The sequence below is a fragment of the Rissa tridactyla genome, chromosome 7 (assembly GCF_028500815.1).
Source record: "Rissa tridactyla isolate bRisTri1 chromosome 7, bRisTri1.patW.cur.20221130, whole genome shotgun sequence".
Taxonomy (NCBI): Eukaryota; Metazoa; Chordata; class Aves; order Charadriiformes; family Laridae; genus Rissa; species Rissa tridactyla.
Window position 1 is genome coordinate 14,244,333 of NC_071472.1, and position 23,911 is coordinate 14,268,243.

Genomic DNA, 23,911 nt, shown 5'->3' on the forward strand with positions numbered 1-23,911 from the left:
GTGTCTAGAAGAACCTGTAATAACTGCAGTTGTTTTTAAAACACTATTCAATTCCCTTCAGTTTAAGAGAATGTAAATTTAAGGCCGAGAGTCTTAATACATCTGCTGAAGAGCCTGTACTGAATGAGTGACCAGACAAGCCACCTAATTCTGTGATAAGTATTCTCTCCTCTCACACATTGCTCTGCTGGGAAGTAAACTGTGCCCAAACAAGACTAACCTTCCTCTGACAGGAAAAGAAGCAATACAGTCAATGACAGTCAGTTAATATATTTAATTTCAATCTGTCATTTTACCCTCAGATTTAATGACACCACATCACACTTTGTGTGGCGTCATAAGCTGTAAAAAAAAAATTCTGAAAGATTTTTTTGGGGGGGTTCTTCTGGTTATAGTTCATCCTTCTTTGAAATAAATTGCTAAAACAGAGCCCAGGTCAAAGCATTTTTCAGACAGTCTTTCATCTTTAAAAAAATTAGAAGTAATTACCTCCTTCATCTGTTTTAAAAGATAAGGATTGACTTGATAACTCTGGATTTTTTTTATAATAGGTTACACAAAGCCACATGCACAATAGGAGCTTTGTGGTGCTAATGAAAGATGCTCTTCAGACCAAGAAATGAAGGTTACATCAACAGACAGGCTGGCCACATGAAGCACAGCGAGATCTACAAATCAAACCATAGTGGTTGCTAAAAAGCTGTTTTGATTTAGACTTCTGAAGATGTTTACTTGGCCATGGGACAAATCAAACCATGCCACCCTCAATATAAGAAATCTCGCCCTAAACTTACCAACTACTTCAGCCTTCCTTTGCCTCACCTGTTTAGATTATAACTTCTCAGGGTTAACTAAGGCCTCCTGCTGTAGGGAAACTTGCACAATGTTGTGTCATTCTAGGCTAGCCCCCCAAAAACTGAGCACTTCAAGGCATTTGTTTATAAACAGCTTCAGAAACTCCAAACTTAAGCATCAGGTTGCTATTTCTCCACCCTCAGCCTAAAGTTAAACAGTTCAGAAGACTGTTAACAAACAGGATTGGCTTACATAATACCAAGATTCAGAGACTATTACTGAATAACTACATGTATTTCAAACCAGATTGGACTTTTACATCCCGTTTTACTTCACCTGCATTAAGACTCCACAGTTGTTGAGTCACTTAAAGGAAAAAGCACTTGTCACTTCAGAAGAAAGGAACCCATTTTGCTACAGCCACACAAACACGTAGAAGAAAAACGAAACATGAGAAACTTCACTAAGTCTACCTGTTTTCCAGTAAAAATTCCATTACTGCAATAAAAAAGTCTAGACCCCTCCAAAGGCTTAAACTGGAAATGCTTCTAGTTCTTCCAGTTCACTTTGAGATTTAAAACTGAAATAAAGCTCTAAGTTCAAAATTGCTGAGATGAGCCCTTGTTCTCTCACTGTGCAGCTGATATCTTTGGACATTTCTTTTCATTGCTATCCTGCCACTGAAAGCAGCCATTCTTTGGATTTTAAAATGGGATTCTAGAAACCCTTAGTCCAATAGCTTGACAGAGGAGCTTTGTTAAACCCTTCAGATACCTACTTTTAAAGGAAAATCTGTGTATTCAGCCTATTAAAGGCCTAAATATGATGTCATCAAAAGCAAGCACAGAAAGGACAAGGTTTTGCAAGAATATTTTAGTGATCTTCATTTATCAGAATATGAATTGGAGGCTTTGAGGTGTTTGGTTCTGTGATATGCCTGCAAGAATGCGCTCACAGAAATTCCCTGGATCACAAAACTAATTAACAATCTCACTGAGCTATGAACTGTAAGAGCTCCTCAGCTGTTCTGAGGTTATCCAGAAAATATTTAAGTACTGAAATTCCATTAGCTTTCAATGGACTGTAAATGCTCCAACTGGTAATTCAACTATAAAAAAGTTCATTTGAGATTAAGTGGCATATTTAATGCTACTGAAAATTATAGGATATGCAGGCTAAAAATAAAAATGCTACTCTATCTTCTTTTGCCATGCTAATGTCTTACCTCTTGGCATGTCTCCAGTTATTGGTTTTCAAGCTAAACAGATATTATGATGTGTTTGGCAGAAATTCCCACTTGGGATATGCTTGTATCCTTCCCCATATACAGCTGGGCGTTTCTACCTTCTCAGTTGTGGCTGTAAGTTTTTCTGGGCCACACTTAATCAGATCAGGGAATTCATTCAGCTTGAGTTGTCTTGCAGAGCAGGTTGGGACAACAGTTTCACAGCCCCCATTTCTACCATGCAATGCTGCCATCATCATCCTCTCTCCCTTGCCCCAGCTGTTCAAGCCCACCTCCTCCTGTAGGAGAACCATTCAGTGGAGCTGACTGGGTCTGCCAGTCACTTCAGCAGGGTCACATGCCTCAATGCCAGTGCTGATGCAAGAGAAGAAAAACAGCCTCTAGGACTAAGGCCAAAGAAGGTAGAACTGTATCAGCCAAAAGGTTACTTACATTGCTGCAGAAACAGTAAAGTTTCCTGACCCTCTTCACACTATGCTCCTTAGACACATGTGCTGGTGCAGCAGACACGTTTCTGCAGTGTCCAGGCTGAGCACTAGAGTGAAACCCAAGTCCGAAGTTTGCTTTTGGTAATCAGGCATTTTCTCTCTCTGATCTATTAGTAGACTATCTATTAGTTGCACAGTTAAGGCCACTGCACAGGAAACTAGAAATGCATTTGGAAAACTTAATACTGTATAACATCAGGAAGTAGGGAGAATTAGTAGGGCAAGGAACTACCCAACACTGTAGGCCTGAAGGGTATGCTCTTTATAGACTGGATCCTTGTTGGAAGTGGTAACAGCCAGACCTCTAAGTGTTACAGGAAAAACTGCAGAATGAATACATTATTTACTTGATACACTGGAAATTATAATCTTATATTACACTAGTTTCAATCAATGAGAATTACTAATCCCACCCAAATAGAAGTTTATCTACATTCAACGACATTTGCTGACAAGGCCACTCTAACACCAGCTATACATACACTGCTACTTAACAGACAAGAAGTAAGCCCGAGACAAGTAAATTCATGATGTTGCAGCAATTTAAGATTAAATCAGAACCTAAAGCCAGACTATGACTATTCCCCATCTCCTACAAGGCTGGGGAAAGGATAAGCACAGGTTAAGGAACAGTTTTCGTTCAGGAATTATAACAGCCAGTTAAGATTAAGAATTCCTACTAGTGATCCTAAGTCTTCATACCATATCTTACTTTTCCACACATTTGCATGCTGAATCATCTTCAGCTCTCCTCTTAGATTAAAATTGTTTAATAAGATCAAGTGATCTCTAGAAGAGTGGACTTACTATACAAAGACTTACAGTGTCTGTCTGACACACACAGTTATAGAGCATAAAATCATGAAGAACGGGAGAATCCCAGATGTATCGCTACTTTATCCGATCATTACCCTAGCAACTTACAAAGTCCAGCACACTGTTCTTTGCAACAGACTATAGCTAGACTTGGAGAACCCCACCTTTTAAGGCCATCTTCTTGATTTGGGTCACTAGAATAGTGACCTATTTAGCTATGAAATACCTGTATATACTCAGCACATTGCCTTCTACCATCCTTGCCAAGCACAGCCCAACTTTGCTTATGAGTTTTCAGAGACACACATCATTATAGCTTAGAAAGCAAATCCAACAGCAGAAGGCATTTACTCGCTCGACAGAGTTCTTAAATATATGCCCTCTCACATCATTCAGTAGAAGAGCACTCTAGATTATTCATTATAAATAACAGACAATATAGTACGTGTTAGCTGCAATTTCAAGGTGAATAACCTTGCTCAGAATAATCATGATACCCAAGGAAAACTGGAACTAGATCGTATCCAAGGCTGCATATTTGAATGCAACCTTCAAAGATTTAGTCAAAGGACTCAGTCTGGTCAGTCTGAGCACCAGAAGAGTATCAGTTTAAAGCAACCCTTTAAACTAAAGTCAGATCTTATGCTAAACTGAAACACAGGCAAATGCATACATATCCCAGCTCCTAAGGACTTAAGTATCTGGGCGGTTTTTTTTAGAATTCCCTTAGAGTGGACAAAAAATAGCTGAGTAACTTGTTTCTGATCAGTAGCTAAGTGAAGAAGAAAAAGGACTCCCCCTAAATAGTACTTTTAAGGCACTGCAGCACTCAACAACAAGAAAAATTACATATATCTTTGTTTGACTAAATAATGGTTGCAACGGTCGTGATAACAGGTTAATAACAGCCAGGTAACAACTGTATCAAGATGTTATCACTGCATGCAGGCATCCCAACACAGTACTGTTCTGCAATACTGCAGCCACATGCAGTCCATAAAGCCTTGCAAATCATCTTAATTAGAGCTTGAATACAGACCAGTAGAATGCAAGCCTTATTTCTGCTGGTTCATTTTGGTCTTGAGGCAACTTTACACAGATCTGTATAAAGTGCTCATTTTATTACAATTATTCTATTTTTGTCACAGGCACAGAGGCATCTCCAGTTCCCAGACCAATAAAGCAGTGCCTGTTTTGCCCCTTAGTCTTTATAAATACAAATACTATTCAACCAACGAAGAGAGGAATCACGGAAAGCAGCATTAAAGAGACTATTAGAATAAGAGGACAGTTACACAAAAGCCTTTCCAATTTACTACCAAGTAAGACTATGCTATGATACCAAGCCGATTCCTGTTTCAAGAAAACACACACCTTATCTCAAAATTGAGCCCTGTAAGTAGAAATGCAACTACTTGGTTGTTCAGTAGTGCTTTTGTACAACTGCAGTCAGCTAGTCACCTATGCAAGTGGTTGTAAGTGGACAGATGACACTAGTCCAAGTATGTTTATACTTAATTCACATATACTGAATGCATACAAAACATTGTAAATACTTGCAAGAACAGAAGCTAATGGTTGACTCCAGTGCTGTTCCTCTTTATCTACTGAACCATATTATTCACAAGGTGAACTCCCCTAGGATATGATGCATGAAAATAGTCTACAGATTGCTGTACCCCTACAGTCATTAGGTGAGTCATCTCTACCCAGCCTTCCTCATGGAGGAAGGAGATAAACTGGCAGTTTCCCCTTCAGAATTCCTTATAGATCCTAATGTGGATCAGAAAAAAGAGAGACAATGTAATGGTGGGAAAACTGCCAATACTCCAGCATGCATCAACTTTCCAGGGAGAGTACCATAAAAGTCTGTGTTAACAAGTCAGCTGTGACATCGCCCAGTTTATATTAATGCTGCTATAATGTCAGAAAATGCAACTTATGACTCCACCAAGTCAGATACCTAACATGATACTGTGCCTCTGTGCCTTCATCGCTATTTGGAAGCTTGAATTTCTGCCCTGGATGCAGCTTCAGCTCCAGTGATGCTGGCAAACACACAAGGAAGAGAGAACAGAAACAAGGCAGAGAACTCTAGAATCAATCCTCCTGGTAAGCACCAAAGCAGTCTGGTCCCCACAACATTGACAATGAGAACAATCTCCCTTTTAGAGCAGTAAGGAACTCGCACAACAGGCATCTTTGAGGATTAAGATGTTACCACCCTTGAGAAACTTTATAAAACAACTTAAAACACTGTTTATAGAATACTCTGCCTTTTAGAGCTGGGTTACTCCATTCACTTTTTGCACTATGAACCAAGTGAGTGTGTCCTTTTAAGTCCACAGAAGGTGTGCAGCAACGGGGCCATGTTTCGTAGGAGTCTTACCTGTTCCAGTCTTTGAAGGCTTTTGACATTGTTTTCTACAGCTGGTATGCACCTTTGATATTAACAGCATGGCAGAATTGCAGTTTTAATCTTACACCTGTCATTTTAGATTCTAATAGTAGCCTTGCATCCTGCTTGCTTCATCGGGTGCAACCCACCAGCTTTGCCATGTTATTGTAGCATCCTGTCACACAGGTACCTGTCCCATGTCAACAGTGATGAACTAGATAAGCACAAAACATGCTGCTTCCCCTCCCTAACTAGAGGCTTCACTTCTCTACACCAGAAAAGACAGTTGGTGCATCAGGCTCACAAGAGGTAAAGTCTCTCAGGGAAGGTCCCAGTCCATCACAGTCCCCCTGAACTCCTGCACAAAAGGTTTAGCATTTAGATAAAGCTAGTTACAGGTCAATGGCAATGCAGTTATTAAAACTGCCTCACTGTTTGACGAATGGTACACAGAAGCATCATAGCTAGACAGTTTTAAAAAGAAACTACCATCCCATTTTCCATATTACTCAGTGCCGAGCAACTAGCAGATTGTACATGGTATCAAGCAGAATATACTCTTTATTTGAACAAGATAGTGTTACCTGAAGCAGAAGTCATAAGACACTAATGCCATTACAGCTAAAAATGCTTCTTCTGTAGGGAGATACCCAGCCAGACTTCTCCAAGTACTTTCAGGAAGCCTCTCGGTCTAGTATTAAGCCCCAGAAGACACACTGCAAACAGACTATAGAAGATCCAGCACACTGCTCTTACCCTGGCAAGAGCTTGCTAGGAAACCTGATAGAAGTCTGTTAACAAGCAAAAAGACTGAGTTAATACCATCAATCAGTATTACTATGCTAAGAGTTTGACACTGTGGTGGCAACTGTCTAGTTGCCTAATTACTTTGAGTGAATTATGACATCATTTCTCACGCTAGTCAATTAGGCTCACACCAGAAAAAAGTGACACTCATGCAACAGTTGTACAATAGCCTCAATCCCATTGACTTGCAAAGCATATTTCACCCATATTTCCTTTGAAATCTTATCCATGCAGGAACATGCTCATCTTTGATACATAGTATACACCAAGTCCACCAAAACACTGCTAAGAGATAATGACATGCTTCAGATGGTTAATCTATATGCAATTTTTAATCAGCTTTGAGAGTATAATAAATACAACAGGCAAGTCAAATATCTCAGCTTATGCAATGTTTTAAGTAGCACACTAGAGTTTAAAATAACTTAAGACTCAAATCCTACATCAGTACAAGGTTACAACACTGTTTCAGTTCGTACTTCTGTGGATAACCTGCAGCTGTATGACTGATCCACAAGGAAGCTGCCACTAGCATTGATCTAGCAAATGCCAACAAATACCAGTTCAGCCATAAGCATGCTACAGAGTTGCAGGATTTACTTCTTCATCGCTCCCCCAGAAGATGGATCTCACTAGATCATGCTGCCATCCATTTCACCAGTGAACTGGATGCCTGGAATAAATTAGAAGCCCAAACACTATTTAGTTTGGCTTGGGTACTACCAGCAGAAGCAACTGTATCTGTCCACACAATTACACTCCTTGCTCCTAAAGTAAAGTTAGTGTCTTATGTTCCTACCTCCATTTGGGAAAGTGTAAGCCACTGTTGGGCTCGCACTTGATGGAGGTAGGCGAGTAATAAACCCCTGCTCTGAGCTTACTCTTAACCATGGAGTTCCACCTCCCATGCAGCACCGGAGTATCATCTCCCTGCAGCCTCTAAAAGTACTTCCACTATTTTAAGTACTTAACTGAAGGGTTCACAGATATATTTTGTGAGTCACTAAGCTCCCTCAATCAGGCACACCACACAAGTGCCAAGCAGTGAACTTTTTCCCCATCTTTCGATCAATGCATTTGCATGACACAAAGCAACAATAGTGACATTTATTACTTCAGATAATTACTAGTTATCCGTAACTCAGCTGCTGTGTTAAGTTGCCTTTAAACAGATTTCTTCACTCATTTCCCCAACCAGAAAGAGTGAATACCTTACCAAGGTATTCAGCATTTACAAAAAGCTACCTTTCTACTGAACTAAGAACAAATGTTTTAAATAACAGAGGCATGTAGTTTTCCAGTCTACTGTATTCACATACTTCACCTCAATGCCAAAAGCAGTATTTCTATTCTTAAATGGAAACTGGATTATTACATCAGTACAAGGGTCACATGCAATTTCAGTATTCCTACGATAAGGGTAAAGTTAATAAAACTAAAAAGCTGTAGAGTTTCCCTTATGGGAGAAACATTATCCTTGGTCTCCCTCACAGAGAATGCTCTGCCTACCACTATAAAAGCATTTACAGCCACACATGTGTTCTCCAGCCATAGAGCCTCCAGAGTGCTGTAGAAGGAAGAGCGGCACAATACAACATGCTTGTTGGGGTGGCAGACTGCTAACTCTGAATCACTTGACTTCAGAGAGACAAGGACACGTTTAGTTTGGGACACTTCCCTTTATGACCTAACAAGTGACAGGTCACATGAAAATACAGAACCAATGCAGAATATAAACTACGTATTTATCCTTGTGTGCTCTTTTGAGACTTTTCCTCTCTCCACAGAGCACATTACCAGAATAAAAACACTACTATTCTGATACACAGCCAGCTCGTCTCATAGCTCTCATGACTTTCCTGGGAAGTCAGCACAACAGGGTCCTTCTGTACACTAATGTGTGCAGCACGGGGAACAAACAGGAGACATTGGGGGTCTGCATGTAGCTGCAGGGACCATAATCTCACTGGGATCAGTGAGGTGAGCTGGGATAGCTCTCATGTTTAGAGGGCTACAGTGGATGGCCAGGAAGGCAAGGCAGGCGAGATGCCCTTACCATAAGAAAAGCAGGAATGCATGAAACTATCTAGGAATGGATTATGAGCCAGTTTATGGGTCAGGATTAGTGCAGTCAGCAGATGGGCTGGACATGACAGTCTCCAGAAACGTATTCCAGCCTCGGCAACTCTACAATTCTAGACTGTGCCCCAGCAATACAATTGCTACAAGTCTTATTTGTGGGGAGTCTTTAGAAGTGGAAGGCATATTTGACAGCTTGCACAAGTGGTACAACTGAGCTAGAAAACTTACAGCAAGTCCTTCATGACTAACACTTACTTAGAAACCTTAACTAATATTTATTTACAAAAGTATAACAGGAGGCATGCTCATCAGATGATAGCTACTATTAGAAGACAGTTGTAAATACTTAAGGAAGGGAATCGGACAAGATCATTGCTTGATCCCTGTTTTACAAACGAAATTAAGATAAAGAGGTACATACATCTTTACTTTACTGTACATACAGCATCACCACCAGCCTACTTATGTCTAAGATTCTTTTGAATTAGTTTCCTTCAGAACGGATTCAACCCATAAAGACTATTTTGATTTTAGTTTGCCTTAAGACAAACTTAAAAATAAGTTCTCAATGAGATTGCAGAATTGTTTAAAAAATTAGATTGCTTCCTAAAATGTGTTTTGAAAGTGAGAAAGTAGAATGAGACATAGCACCAGTTTCAAGCACACATTCTTGTCTTTTGCAAGACCATTTCCTTAAATTGCTTGGATAGTCTATTTTATGATATGGTAGATAAACGCAGAAGGCTGCCATAAAAGTCAGTCCATGAGACTTCTTGGTGACTACGCTAATGAGAATTCCTTACCTACCCAAAATGGGATCTCACAGTAAGCCAAGAACACTAAATAGCATAAGAGTACCATCATGGGGAGGAGTTTCTTTCTGCAGCAGTGGTTTACTGGAAAGGCTGTATCAGAGATCACTACATACTTCAGAGTTAGTTCATTCTTTCATGGAACAGCTTCCCCGATTAGCAAAACCAGCTCTTTTCTAGAAAGCTAAGGCAATTGGCATGCAGCTTGATCTAAAGAAAACACTGCAAATGTCTGCTTTAGAGTGGTGCCCAAGACAGTGCCCTGCTGAGCAGGGTAGCACTAACCTTATAAACCAACTCCTTCAAAAAAAAAACAAACACACTTTAGTTAGCATTCTGCAATATGGAGCCCAGAATTTGGGTAGCTCCTACAATTAAACTTTTAAAGTGCTTTGTCATGTTTTCGGTACAAACCTGTAATGCAGTACTTTAATAATCTGTAAAATAGGGTTTGTTTTTTTTTTTTAAACCTGTGATTTAAACCACTAGCTTGCAAAAAAACTGTCATCAATATTAAATCTAAATTGGAAACATTCTTTAACATGGCCATCTACATCAACAAAAACATGCCCAAAGTTCGGGCAAAGTCTAGGTCTCCAGCACTCTTCTGAAGAATGATCTTTTTCACTACAGGTAAAGATACATACAGAAAGAGCTAGAAACTAAAGAAATCACAGCATCTGCACATCTCCGCATGTTCTCAGCTTTCTGGTTACACACTTTGACTTCAGATTAGTTCTGCCACATTCCAAATTTAAGAGCAGCATATTAAAAACTCCAGTTTCATTGCACTTTTAGTGGCCTGAAATATTTAATACTAATCACATCAACTGACAGCAACACTAATTCACAAAGTAACAGTTGACAGGATTAAGGCTTTAACAAATGCTTATAATCCCAGCACTGATTTTTCAGTCTCTGACTTGTGATCCTGCAAAGATTCCTAGTCAGGACTGCATTTCCATTAAGTCTCATATTCCTGTAATCAACTATTATTTGCTCCTTTCTCAACCACCTTGGCAAGCATTAAGAAGGCTATGGGCTCAAGGTCCCATATAAAACAATTGAAAGCAATGGCTCTAAGCAGGTACTTTGTCACCATAAAGATTTGAGTAGCTAGTTACGCAGCAGCCTAAATAACGTTCTCATATGTGACTCTCATTTTGACAGGTCTTGAAAAACACATTTGCACATCTCAAGCACATGAGACAAAACAGATCCTCTAATATTATTATTAAAGCAGTATTTAGAAGAACATGAAGAGACAAAGCATGAGTTATGTAGACTTATCTTGCTTAAATGACAAGACAACTTGATATTTCTGGGGCAGAGATGGATAAAAGTTGCTTAGTCCTGTTTAATGGGCTAAAAGGAGCTATCAAAAAAATGACTGCTCTTTGGCAGCTATTAATAAGTACTTTTTAAATATCTGCTCCATAGCCTCTTATCAAGAGACAGGTATCAACTGTATCATAGAACAAAAGCCCACAAAATTTGTTATTACCACTAGGAGAGCAAAACAGCCAAGACTGTTTGCTGACTTTGCCCATTCACACAGTAGCAGGTAACAAGCAATGAAACCTTATCACCACTGCTTGGTGGTGGTGCAGAATAATTCCAGAGACATGGGGGTGGTGGGTGGATGAAGAGAGAAAATCTAAAGAACTGAAGATTTTTGTCAGCAGGAGGCTACTTCCAAGTCAAGACAGACAGTTGCTACATAACCTGGCTGATAAATAGGACCAGCACCTTTCACGAGTCAATCACACAAAAGTTACTTGAAGTCAGGCACACAGGGTGTGAAAAGCAGCAAGCACGAGACCCACATTAATCTGCTTTTGTGGCCTCCCCAGCTACTGCCCTTTAGTCAAGCCCCTGGAGACCACTACTCCCATCCTGAATTGTTTACTCCAGGCACAAGACACCTACTGACCTTAGGCACTGCCTTGATACCACTATGTACTTGCATTCCCTTGAGTGCTTACTGCCTCCACTGCTGTCATCAGAAACAGGCTCCTTCAGTACCTCCACTAAGAGAGGCTGTTAATTCAGATGAATTAATTGTGTAATAGAATGCAATTCACTCAATCAGTAGGCAGTCACATGGAGTTCAAGTCTAGTTAATAAGAAATTCTGAAGTTGAATTTAAAGAGCAAGTATCCACTGCATGGAAAGTGAACAGAGTTTACACAGCAACAGGACAAGAACAAACTATGAACCAGATTCCCAAATCACTGTGTTAGGGCTTATTCTGCTACATCACTTGGCCACTTCCGCTCTGTTCCCAGGACAGTTCTGTTGCTTGTAAAGCCTGGATTCCAACGCTTCCTAGAGAAGCAAGCCATTTTATCCAGCATTTGGACAAATAATGGTGCTTAACGAGTTAAGTTGCTTGAATTAAAGCCTGAAAAAGAGGCACAAGATTGCAGAATCTGTATACCATTCAGAATTCCAGTGTACGCATCCGAGTTGTCTAGGCAGTGTCCCGTCATTACTGCCTTGATTTGATAAAAGTGTCTCAACTGCTCTTCTATCCAGATATCCAGTACCACTGCACTGACAATTAGAGACAAATTTGAGAGTTTTAAAGGGTGACCGAGAAAGGGTATTGTCTGGTCAAATTAAGCTTTCAGTTAAGAGTTTTTGTAAAGCATTCCAGCTACATCTTTAAGCTAGACATTCTTCTGCAGCATATACATAACACCAGTGAAAATAGGTCAGCTTCACTTTTCTCCAGGCACGCAAAATAGAATCAAGTTGGCCCACTCCAAAAGAGGTGTGCAATGAACAATTTACTATGAGAAATCTAATATAGGAAAATTATTTACTGAAGTAGTCAGAAAGCTTCTCTATTCCTTAAATAAAATATTTAATACAGGAAGTCAATGCAAGAACTTTTACCATGGTAAATTGATATCATCTGATCATAAGCAAAAGTTCAAGTTCAGTATACAGGGGCCAGAAATTCTTAAAGCAGTAGGTAAAACTTTTAGCCAGTCTGCTATAAGTGAATAAGCTGTAAACATGCTACTGCCAAATAAGATTGAGCTGTTGCTATTAAATTTTCAGCCTTTAAGCAAATCACTTGCAAGAACCACAAGTCTGGTTCCAGTTGTTAGTTCCTTCTCTCAACTTTGATAACTTCAGTTGGGGGGGTGTGGGGTGCATGTGTAGAGTTGAAGGCCTCTAAAGACAGACAGCTTTTCCTGAAAAACATGGCTCTGAGGATGCCCTTGAACAGACAGACACTTCCCTCCCCCTCACAAGAGAAACAAGGATCTCATAACTAGAGAAGTAACATTTGGACAATTCAACAAGCAGAAAGATACCCAGACTGCAGACTTAAGCTTTGAAAAAGGCAAGGCTGGTCCTAGTGTAGGTACAGTCTCCCTTCTCCCTTTCCCCACAAAAACATGCAGGGGTAGTCAAGACTAAGTCTCCTGTTCTAGGATCAGAACTGATTCAACAGACTCCAGCAAAATGAGTTAGGCCTCCACCAGCTGTTCAGGAAGCATGACTGGGCTGCTTTATCTCACACCCGCTCTCCCTGCCCTTCTCCAGGTAAGGTCACATTCAGGCACCACCTTTCTCCTCCTCCAAGATCTGCACTGGTAGGACTGCAGGGAGAATAAACAGAAGCACAGCAAGAACCTGGCTAGATAAAACAAGATCCCTCAGAAACAGCTGAGACCGATAGCATCTCAAACCCTTCATTTATCTCACAAGGATGAAATGTTATCACTTATCCCAGTGCAGCTAAGGGAAGGCAGAGAGAGAAGCCTGCACAGAAGGAATTTGCCAGTGAAACTAACATTCAAGGCCAGCTTCTCCTCGCCCTTCCCCTCCCCCAAGCCCCACTTGTAGATACAAGTCACAGCAACCGCCCAACGCCTGTGACTCCACCTCAGCCCCAGCACCAAGTACCCAGACCCAGGGGCGAGGGGCTGCGGCACGGCGGAGCCTCACCTCCCGTTCCGTCTCCCACGCGGGCCCAGGGACACTGGCGAGGCACCGCTTCCCCCCCAAAGCCGGCCGAGGAGCCGCGGCCCGGGGTAAGAGGAGAAGCCGCTGGGCTCTCCTCGCCCCGCACCCCCGGGTCACACCTCCCCTCCATCTCCACAGAAAGGGGGGGAATGAGGGGGCTCGGCCATATCCCCCGTCCGGCGGGCCCAGGCCCCCTCAGGCCGCGGCGCCTTCCGCCTCCCCTCACGGAGCTGCCGGGCCAGGACACCCGAGCTCCCCACAACCCTGAAAGGGGTCGCTCCGAGGCGCGCACCCCCCACATACACACCACCCCTTCGCCCTCACCTGAAGGCTAAGACCCGTCTCTACGCTGCGGCTCCCGCCCGGCGCCCGGCTCCGCTTTAACCGCCGCCTCCGCCGCCCCCCGCGCTCTCATTGGGATGCCGCCGCCCGCGCGCCCCCGCCGCGCACTTCCGCCCTCCTCGGCGCCGGGCCCGGCTCGCCGCGGGAGCGCGCCCGCCCGCCCCCGGCACCGCCGGCCTCCTTCGCCCGCGCGTCACGTGGCGCCCCGCCGGCCAATGGGCTCGGGAGGCGGGGCCGGGGTGGCGGTTGGCGCTGAGGGGTGGGAAGGGGCGCTGAGGGGAGGGAAGGGGCGCTGAGGGTTCTGTCCCGCCGTGGGTGTTGCGTCCCTGAGCGCGGCGGGAGTCGGCGGAGGTGGGTTCGAGCTGCGGGGGGGTAGTCCGGTCCTGCTAAAGGGGCAGCAGGAACGCTGCCCACCCTAGCGCTGCTTCTGCCTGCGAGGAAGAGGGGCCTGTGGGGAGCTGCTGTAACGGTGGTTCCCCGCCAGAGCCCGGCAGAGACCCCGGCTGGGAGGCTGAGCCCATAAACCCCTGTTTTGGCCCCAAAAGAAGTTGGGAAGGGCTCTGTCTTAATACCTGTATTGTAGTCCAAATTGTACTGACAGCTGCAGAAGTTAATAATTCTGAGATCAGAAGGCAAAGGGGTGGAAATGTCCCTGCTTTTCCTCATAAGCGTCAAGGCTTATGAGCATTTTATTCAATCATTATATTGTGATACTGTCATGTATGTGTGCAGTGCAGAGCAGTTTTAACTGCTCAGGAAAAAAACAATGCCTGTTGCTATAATTACTACAATTCTTTCTTCAAATCTTTTATTGGTCCCCAAATCCAAATTCTCTCTGTCCAATTCTTGCCAATCACACAGACATAGATGTCTTGACAGTTACAAAGGAAAACACAACTTTTCTCTCTGCTTTAATTAATTTGCTCAATTTTTCTAGCTTTAAGTGTTGACCGATTCTACACACTGAAGTTAGAGTATGTTTGATAAAATTCTACCTCCTAGAAAAAGAGGACTATGCATGATAACACTCAAGCTGCGCCAGGGGAGGTTTAGATTGGATATCAGGGAAAATTTCTACACCGAAAGAGTTATCAAGCATTGGAACAGGCTGCCCAGGGAAGTGGTGGAATTGCCATCCCTGGAGGTATTTAAAAGATGGGTAGACGTGGTGCTGAGGGACGTGGTTTAGTGATGGTTTTTGTCAGTGTTAGGTTGATGGTTGGACTCAATGATCTGAAAGGTCCCTTCCAACCTGGACAATTCTATGATTCTATGATTTTGGGAAATGATGGAAGTCATTATTACCACTGATCTCTGGTGGTTCGGATCCTCGGGGACAGGAGTAATAGGTTAAGTAGTGTTAACTACTGCTTCCACATCAGGCCTCTTTGTAGCCTTGTACGGAAGAGAAAGGGAAAGAGTTACCTTCTACCTCTATCCATTGATGGCTGGGTGAAATTGTATTTTGAAACTGGACAGCATAAAAAAGGCCTGTCACTTAAAATAAATGAAAAAAAAAAAGCAATCCAACTGTAAAAAAGTGATAGGTGAAACAATGGACTATTGCCAAACCAAAATAAAATGGAGGAGGAGGAATTGGAAAGAGATTCCCTATAATCTGTAATTTCAGGGTTGGCAAAAATGGCAGGAATTGTAAAAAAGATGTTACAGAAGCAGAAAAAAAGTAGGTGTGGGGCTTTGAGAAACAGCTGAGTACTTCAGGACTGGATGCAAAGGAAGCATCTTCTGAATTTCTCACGTCTTGAAGGAAAACAAGTTTTCTACGTTGTTTGTAAGTAAACAGGATTGATGTCATCCTTGCATCATCATCAGTTTCTCCTCCTAATTCAACAACTGCAAAACACTAGATTTTAGTTAACCCCTTAAGAGGAAAAGTTACTTTCATTTTTTGGGTTTGTTTATTGGGAAAGGTCCCGATTCCAGTAATTCTTCCCCTCTGGATTATAGATTGTATCAGATTAAGAACCGCATCAATATTCATCCTGCATTAGAAGCTGGCAGACTGAGACCTATTTACTTTTTGATGCCATCCATGCAGACAAGGAATAAGCAGAGAAAGAAATATTGCCAAGTGTGAAAGAATGTTGTTTTATAGCTAACAGTTAAATTACCCAAATCCTGGTATTTCTAGGATTATGCATGAATTGGTTTTGAGATAGATTTTGTGCATTTGTATGTAGTCCTAAAAAAAAAAAAATTAAATTAATTATAACTGTTGGCCATCTTTCATGTTGTGCAGGCAATGTGTTGGGACCGGTTGCTCTAATGTTCATGTAAGATAAATATTTTCAGCAAATCATATCTATGAGTTGAAACTACCAAGAACCTGGGAACCTGGGTCTTTTCAAACTGAACACAGTATTAGTCTGCTGCTCGTACCACACTCCTGACACTTCCCTTTCCCCCTTGCAAAAAAGAGGGTTGAGAAATTAACCACATCTATCCTGCTTCTGCAAATTGTTTAGGGGAAACCTGCTTCTTTGTAGTAATCCAGTCATGACAAAGAACATTTGTCTGATGCCACATTTTGAATCATTATGCATGTTGCCTGGTATAATCTCCATGGTAACCATAGGTGTTACAGATATATTTTTGCTTCAGTACTTTAGGAAGAAAAATTCTATAGAACAATTTAGGGGAGAAAATTCCTTTTCATTGTCATTTATATGGCATTTATTTTATTCTAAGTGCTTTGCAGACAATAAACATTCGCTTTCTGAACAAGTAAGATTTCAGTAGAGATGGAAAAATTTATCTCCAGCTGTTGCTTTATCATGCCATAATATGCTGTAAACTGCAAATTCTTAGAGACAGGGACAGTATTTTTGATGCATGCATTTAGCTTCTAGCCCACTAAGAATGTAACAGGGCACTCTGTGTCACTGCTAGAGTCATGAACAACAGTAGGTGTGGTGGATGACTGAGCAGCAAATATTTTTCCTTTGCAAAGATTAGGACTCAAACTTCCCTTCTGAGCAGTTCTATTTTATAAGTAGAAATATATTTTAGAAAGATGGTTAGCTGAAACAAGAATTAGCTGAAATTAGTTCTAGAAACTAGAGATGGGAAAGAAGTAAAACCCAGATATGTAGCTCTGATTTTGAAATTATTTTTTTTTAATTGTAGAAGTAATTGACAAAGAAAATCAAGGAGACTTGTATAAGGAATGAAATGGAAAAGATGGTAGTAAACCACAGACCTAGCCTGAGTGCAGCAGGGAAGAGGAGAGCCACGTAAACTTTATGGGATCTATTGATCGTATCCCTTGGATTACCATATCTGCCACTGCTGAGGGGAGAGAGGCTAACATTGCTGTCTCCCTCTCCCTTGTGATAAATTAGTGCTACATGGGACTGGCAGTTGCCTTGGCCTCCATGTTGGTTGTTTATGCCTGTAATATGTTTGTGTAAAACCATCATCTGCATACCCAGTTCTCCTTTGACAGTGTTTTATAGCATCTCTGGCCTATTTTTTTTGCACAAGTCACTACAGGAGGAACAAGGTAAGGAGTCAGTTCAGGAAAAATGTATTTGAGGAACTATAAGGCCTGGCGGGCTGCAAATGATGGACAGAAGGAATTCCCTGTTCCTGGAGGGAGTGTGTAATAGCAGTCTCAGTGGTAAAAGGAAAGGTATATAAACTGATGAGGAACTTGGAGGGAGGATCTTGAATTGCAAGGGAATCAGTGCTACTTAGGAAGTCAGTCTTTGCAGATTTAGTGATGTCATTTGCAATCTCTGGCAGTAACAGAAATAAGAGGCAGATTCTGTTCTCTGCAGACATCTGAATGCTGAAAAGGGATGGCTGCAGGACAGGTACCTGATTCACAACTTTTACCCCAGCCTCAGTTTACAGGAGACTGAGACAGGAACCATTGCCAGTAATAACCTCAAAGAAGTCAAGGGTCTGTGGAGAAAGAAGTGGTCCTGTCACATCTCCAGCACTGAGGCTGAGCCGGTAACATAAGAACAGGTTGAAGCAGCAGGGAAGTTTTGACTCTCTCTGAAGGAATTCTTAGTTACACGCAGCCAGTCCCTTGTAGCACCTATGGAGCACAAAGCAATGGTTCAGTGAAGGTAATCAGACCTGTACGTTTTTATTAATTTATTCAATCCAAAGTCACTGCATTTTTTTAATCCTACTTATTAAACCGTTTTTCAATCAAAATGAATACTAGTGTAAAACTGGGGAGAAAAAGAAGAAAGCTAATTGGGGAAAACAGAAAAAAAACCCCACTATTGGATCTTCTAGAATGCTGTGACATCCTTTTTGTTCTCAAAATACAACATTTTTTGTATATGCAGAATTCAGCTGCCAGAGTTAATCTAGCCTCAGATAACTTGTCAGAAGAGGTACATGTACATAGTGTGCATTCAAACAGAGTTTGTTCTAAAATGAAAATAATTTAGTCAAAGATGGTTTTCTCTTTGGGCATGGATAGTCTAACAAGAACTACATTATACAGATTATTTGTATACTTGAGAGAATGAAGGTGACCTTGCCATGATTTATTAATTTCAGCTCTCAAAAACTATAAAGCAGTAAACTAAAATACATGAGAAGGAAATGACAGTAAATGAAATATGACTGTGGTTTTAGCCTTGTAGGAGTTTATGGCATTTTGACTGTATCATGCACTTTATTTTTGTTACAGACAGCAGGAAGCCACGACACTAAAATAAAGTTTACAATCAAATCACCTTTCCATTTCAGATACCGCTGGGATTTGTCAGGATCATATCACAAGGTCATTTTTAAGGAGATTCTCACTGACATTTTGTGAGGTAAGGGATTTCACATTCCAGTTTTACAAGTGTTACACTTCTGATCATCACGATTATCAACGGCATGACAGATTTAGGGCCTGATCTTGGAGTCTTTACAGAAGGAGCTAAGTTTATTGTAAATATCTTGGTAGCCTAGAATCAAAAGAAAATAAAAGGTCTACAGAGAGTCATAAGAGATCAGGTAGTCTTATTCCATGGCCCAAAGGCAAGATCAGTTACATGTATATATTTTTTGGCATGCATTTTTTTTAATGCAGTGAAGACTGCAGCATCTTCATAGCAATTTATTTAAATATTGGATTAATTTATCATAAGAAAAAAAAAATCCACAAGTGTCACTTACTGCAGTTTAAGCATATTAATTAGTTGCATACTGGACATAGCAATCAGACTTTTTCTTTCATTTTACATCAACCTGCTAAATATTAAAAAAATTTTTTTTTCACCCTCAGAATGATTTTCTTCCTTCAACTAACACCTGTTTTTTCAGTTGTTTTTTATAGGTTATGTTTCCTAATTGCCAGTCACTCTTTTTCTTCTTTGGACTCTTTCCAGCTGGCTTACATTTCCTAAAGCGCACTGCTGAAGCAGATACATTAGTTAAAGCTTTACCAGTCGTGTGTAAGGTAGAAAGCGTACTTTAGTGTCTTACAGATGAAGTTGAATGTGATTATCATTATCACACTGAAGCCAGTTGCATAAAAATTGGAATTATTCTGGAAATAGATAAGGCAGGGGATTTTTCCAGAATAATAAGGCAGCTATCATTATTGAGAATTTAGCTCAGTGAGTTGAACAGTAATACCTTGTTGAATAGCTGCTGTTGAGATTTCAGCATGCTTGAAAAAACTTCATGCTAACAAATCTTCTGTCCCTTATTTTTTAATCAAACTTTCCAGACAAAATTATAGACAAATATAGTAAATTAATACTGAAAAATACTGGCTTTGATAGCAACCAGCATTCTAGCAGGGTGGGATCAATACTTCAGAAAGAAGACCTGTCAATTAAAATTACATGATTTTTAAGTACCTACTTTTGTCTGCAGTCTCTAATCAAGTTGAGATAACTCAGAATGAGGTTAAAATTTCCTTCTGCAAATTAATACAGAGCATTTTTCATGCAAACATATTCTTACGCCATAAAAGCACTTCATATTTAGTCTGCTATCTTAATTTTTATCAATTAAGTTTTCTCTTTTTAATGTTTAATTGCAACATCTATTGCAAACATTACGGAGCTTTGATGCTCCTTTACTGTTTAAGTGGTAATAGATTTTTTTTCCCAAGCATCTCGTAATTTGTAAGAGGTATCCTGGGACCTGAATTTTGTAATAAAGTTAGTTGTTGTTATGACAGTACTTTACCTATTCCTCAATGGCACACCTTCTAGAATTAACTCTGATATGACTCAGTGGCTAAAAAATCAGACTTTTCTTGCACCTACATCATAAGTTTACACTATCATGCTGGGAAATGTCAAATTAAAGAATGTCTGAATGTGAACTTGAACGGAAAGTCTCTTCTGGAAATCCAGGTTCTGTATGAAGTGGTTTGGTTGGTGAAACAAATGTCTACAAATTTTGTCTACCAAAATTCCTTTTCAGCTGCACTTTGCTAGAGGTTCTTTACTCCCTAAATTTAGGCAATATAACACATCATTGTTCATTAGCTGCTGTATTTCAATCCAGAGATGAAAGCTTTAAAAAGTGGCTAAAGTGGGTATTGTAGGAAGTCTGTAGGAACTTGTTCCACCAGTGAAGTATATGAGGAAGGTTCTATGTCTATGAATATGCTAACATATCATCTTGTTATGACATTACTTTATCCTCAATTATAGAGCTTGCTAAGAACACAGTACAGTCATGATAATATTGGTGCATTTGAGAAAATTTTCACTATTGAGCGGAATGTTCATGTGTTAGTTCACACAGCATTCTTCTCCAGAAAATACATGTTACTTGCAGTTGATAACCTAATGCAGTCTACAGACAGCCTCTCCTTTTTTTTCAAGTTAAATCAACAAGAGTACAATATGCTTTACATTAGAGGATTAAGGGAAGTAATTTCAAAATAAGCATGCATTGTATCCCATAACATTCTGGCTTCTGTATTGTCTTTTATCTTTTCAGTGAACAGTAACACATACTTAGGATCTGTCAAAAGAATGAGATTAACTTCTTAGAAAAGACTATTTTCTAGAAGATAATTATATGAGTAGTAGCAATTTACTGTTCAACATATAAATAGGTTAATTCATATTCAGCCTCTTAACTCATTAATAAATAAATTGTAAATAAAAAATAAATATATTTTATCTTCTGATGCAATTTACATTAAGCCTCATATTCCTTTGAAGAAGCTTGGGAGGACCTGTACTTGTTTGTGGGGTCCTCAATCTGCAAAAGTAATGTACCTTGGCCAAAATGTTAGGTATGGGACTCCATCAGACATTGCAAGCCCACAGCCCAAGCTTCTCTTCAATACCCAAGTTTTGTGATTTCATTATGATTTATTTCTGGAAAACTATAAAACAGAAGCACTGCATTAAAATAAAAACTGAAATAATTGCCAAGAGCCAGAAAGTTCTGAGTTCAGGCTTCTGATACTGTGGATAATGTGAGCAAGCAAAGAAGCAATATAAGGAGAAAAGAACCTTTGTGTGTATGTATGTATATAGTTTTAATTTAAAAGTTGAAGCCTTTGTGATTAGACACAACTAAAATCATGTTTAAGGGTCAGAAATGCTGCTTTTTCCCAAATTTAATTGGAGCTACACTGATTTACAGCACAGGCAACTGCATTACGTACTCAAAAGCAAATCCACCCATCGTTCTACCTAAACTAATTTCCTCAAAATAAATGTCTGAAATCCTAAATTAATCTGATATTTGCAGCCTAAAATAAATTGTTTGCTGGACAACAGTGAATATTTGCTTTTATTTGGTCTTGTCTTTTCCCTTTCATTACAGGGGCATGTTGCAAGCTGTGTTGCAGATTTTCTGCCCTAGAGCAGAATGGCCAAAAAATAGCTTTTTTTACATTTTTTTACTAACTGCAGTTTATTGAACAGTGCTATATGTTGACTTTCTCAAATCTTGTTTACTTTATTTGACATTATCATAGATGAGATCAGAATCTGTATATATCATATACTGCAAATCTGCTCTTGTACTACTGCAGTAGTAAGTTATGTTCCATCTAGTGAGAATGAAATTTACAGAGCATAGGAAGTAAGTCCAAGCTGTGTCTATATCTTCTAAGAGTCTTTGAGAACTATGACTGCCCTCAGTTATACAAACCACCTTTGTGTAACTTTGAGATCTTTAGTAAGAAGCTTTGCACAACCTTTCAGAGCGCAATAAATCAAACTTTGACTTTTCAAAATTACTATCTGCGTTCAGGCATGAATTTCATCGTCAAGCTGGATTTCTTGAAGGGCAACAACAGACCTTTAGCTTCATTTTTTCTGGTCATACTTTCAGTAGCAGAAAATGAATTGGTTTGATCTGGCTCATGTAACTATATGTATTCCCCTTATAACCCTTGTCGTTTTTTAAGCTTTTTCTTTTCCTGTGGCATAGTTCCCTAACATTATTTAATAGAATTACAACCAGGTCATAAGACATACAAGGCCTGCTTTTCCCCTACCTTTTTTCTTCCATACTGATTCCTATCTGTGAAAACATCTGCAAAATGCTAAATGGCAATCATTACAGATTTAAATTACTACAGAAATGGTCCGATAATGGAGAAAGTGGCCCATAGCCCACTTCTGCAGAAGCAGTGCACAATGCCTCAAAAGTAATGGGGAATCTTTCAAAACAGAAAATGTAGAAGTAGCGCAAAACCTACCTGTCTGATTCTAAGCAGCACCATCTGAGACATTGCTGTCTCTGAGCATTGGATTTTATGATGATTTTTTTCATGCTGTTTTCAGTGTCACTTGATTATTTTTGCTCTTTGCTCTTAGCTTTGGACAGTAATAATTTTATTATTGGAATGAGAGAAGTGATGAAAAATGATTAGTTAGGGAGACTATTCTAGAAACTTGAGAAATCTGAGTTGCTATAAGTGAGGTTTGGTGGTGCATACCAAATTAATTGTTGGTCTCAGGACACTTTGTATAGTGTAAAAATCAACTTCGTACTGAAGCATTGGGATCATCATTGTTTCAGTTGAACAGAAAAAGGAAGTAAACTCCCTTCAAGAACTGGCTTCTGCAGACGAGTGGTATCTGCATATACACGTTATAAGGGAAAAAATGTTTTTTTTCCCTTAGGCAGATCAATAAAGACTGCAGTCTGCAAACCTCAAGCTTAAACTCTTATGTGGGCCACTGTAAGTTAATTGATAAGGTTAAAAACTAGCATTGGTCATTTATACTGTCCCATAAACATGCCTGGTTCACAGAAATAGATGGATGATGCCAAGTAGATAATGTAAGTCTGCCCATGCAAGCTAGAACTGTGAAGGCACAGATACCACCAGTGTAGTCAATACAAATTGTCACATCTTTATGAGAGCTGCGGCTGCTCAGTGTGTGCTGTAACTGTTAGATAAGATAGATCACTCTTGCTTGTACTGTCTCTGGTTTAGAGAACTGTGTTCCATGCAAAATGGATCAGCTTCAACAAGGACTATACCCCTTGCCTAGCATAAGAGAGTCTTTGGCTCGCTATTTGTGGGTATTTTCGTACTAGATATGGGCTCAAATCACCCCAGAAGATGAGGAAGCTGAAGTCCGTTTTACTACATGCTAGAGAGATGCTGTATCCCCTGAGACCCTGCATATGAATGATGCATCTTCTTCCTGTGATTTGAAAGAAAAGGCTGCTACTCTCTCCTTCCTTCCCTCATGCAATTTATGGAGAAGGGGAGGATTTACAAGATACCCTCTTCCTAAGTCATTTCCTATCAGCTTCCCACTGAACTTGTTGGCTTGCATAGATTACATTCAGAGAAGGGATCTGAGAGTGTTACTGTAAGGGCTTAAGATGCTACTTTCCCCAAAGTCTGACCGGTCCTTTTGCCAAAGTTCTTAAGAAAGTGGTAGATGATAGTGTTTGTGACCTTAACTCTTCCATTTAACAGTTATAATTAATTTAGGATGCAAGACACTTAGGACCGCTAAGAGACAGGTACCTAGCTGGGAACAGGAAAAGTAAACGGAAGATCCAAAATGTTTAACAGCTTATCTTTTCTTGACAAATGTTTTAACCCAACAAGTTATTTCCTTATAAATTTAGAAAAGATCTTTATATAGAGCAAGCCTGAGATATTATTATAGTCTTGTGGCCCTTCCAAAAAAGGGCAGTCCTTCATGCTCTTTGG

At 40.2% G+C, this 23,911-nt stretch overlaps 1 protein-coding gene across 3 annotated transcripts in view; it reads right to left on the reverse strand.

The window, feature by feature from the left end:
• RALB (RAS like proto-oncogene B) overlaps positions 1-23,911 on the reverse strand; it is a 49,173-nt gene that overhangs the window by 11,977 nt on the left and 13,285 nt on the right. The window contains exons 1-2 of one of the 3 annotated variants that reach the window (XM_054210337.1): positions 13,753-13,888; positions 7,151-7,223 (exon numbers count right to left, since the gene is read on the reverse strand). The exons of 1 other annotated variant lie outside the window; for it this stretch is intronic. In XM_054210337.1, the coding sequence (XP_054066312.1) occupies positions 7,151-7,158 (8 nt within the window). In that variant the 5' untranslated portion in view covers positions 7,159-7,223; positions 13,753-13,888. Of the gene's footprint in view, positions 1-7,150; positions 7,224-13,752; positions 13,912-23,911 lie in introns of those variants that run through there. One more of the 3 variants, XM_054210338.1, reaches the window with a different exon arrangement.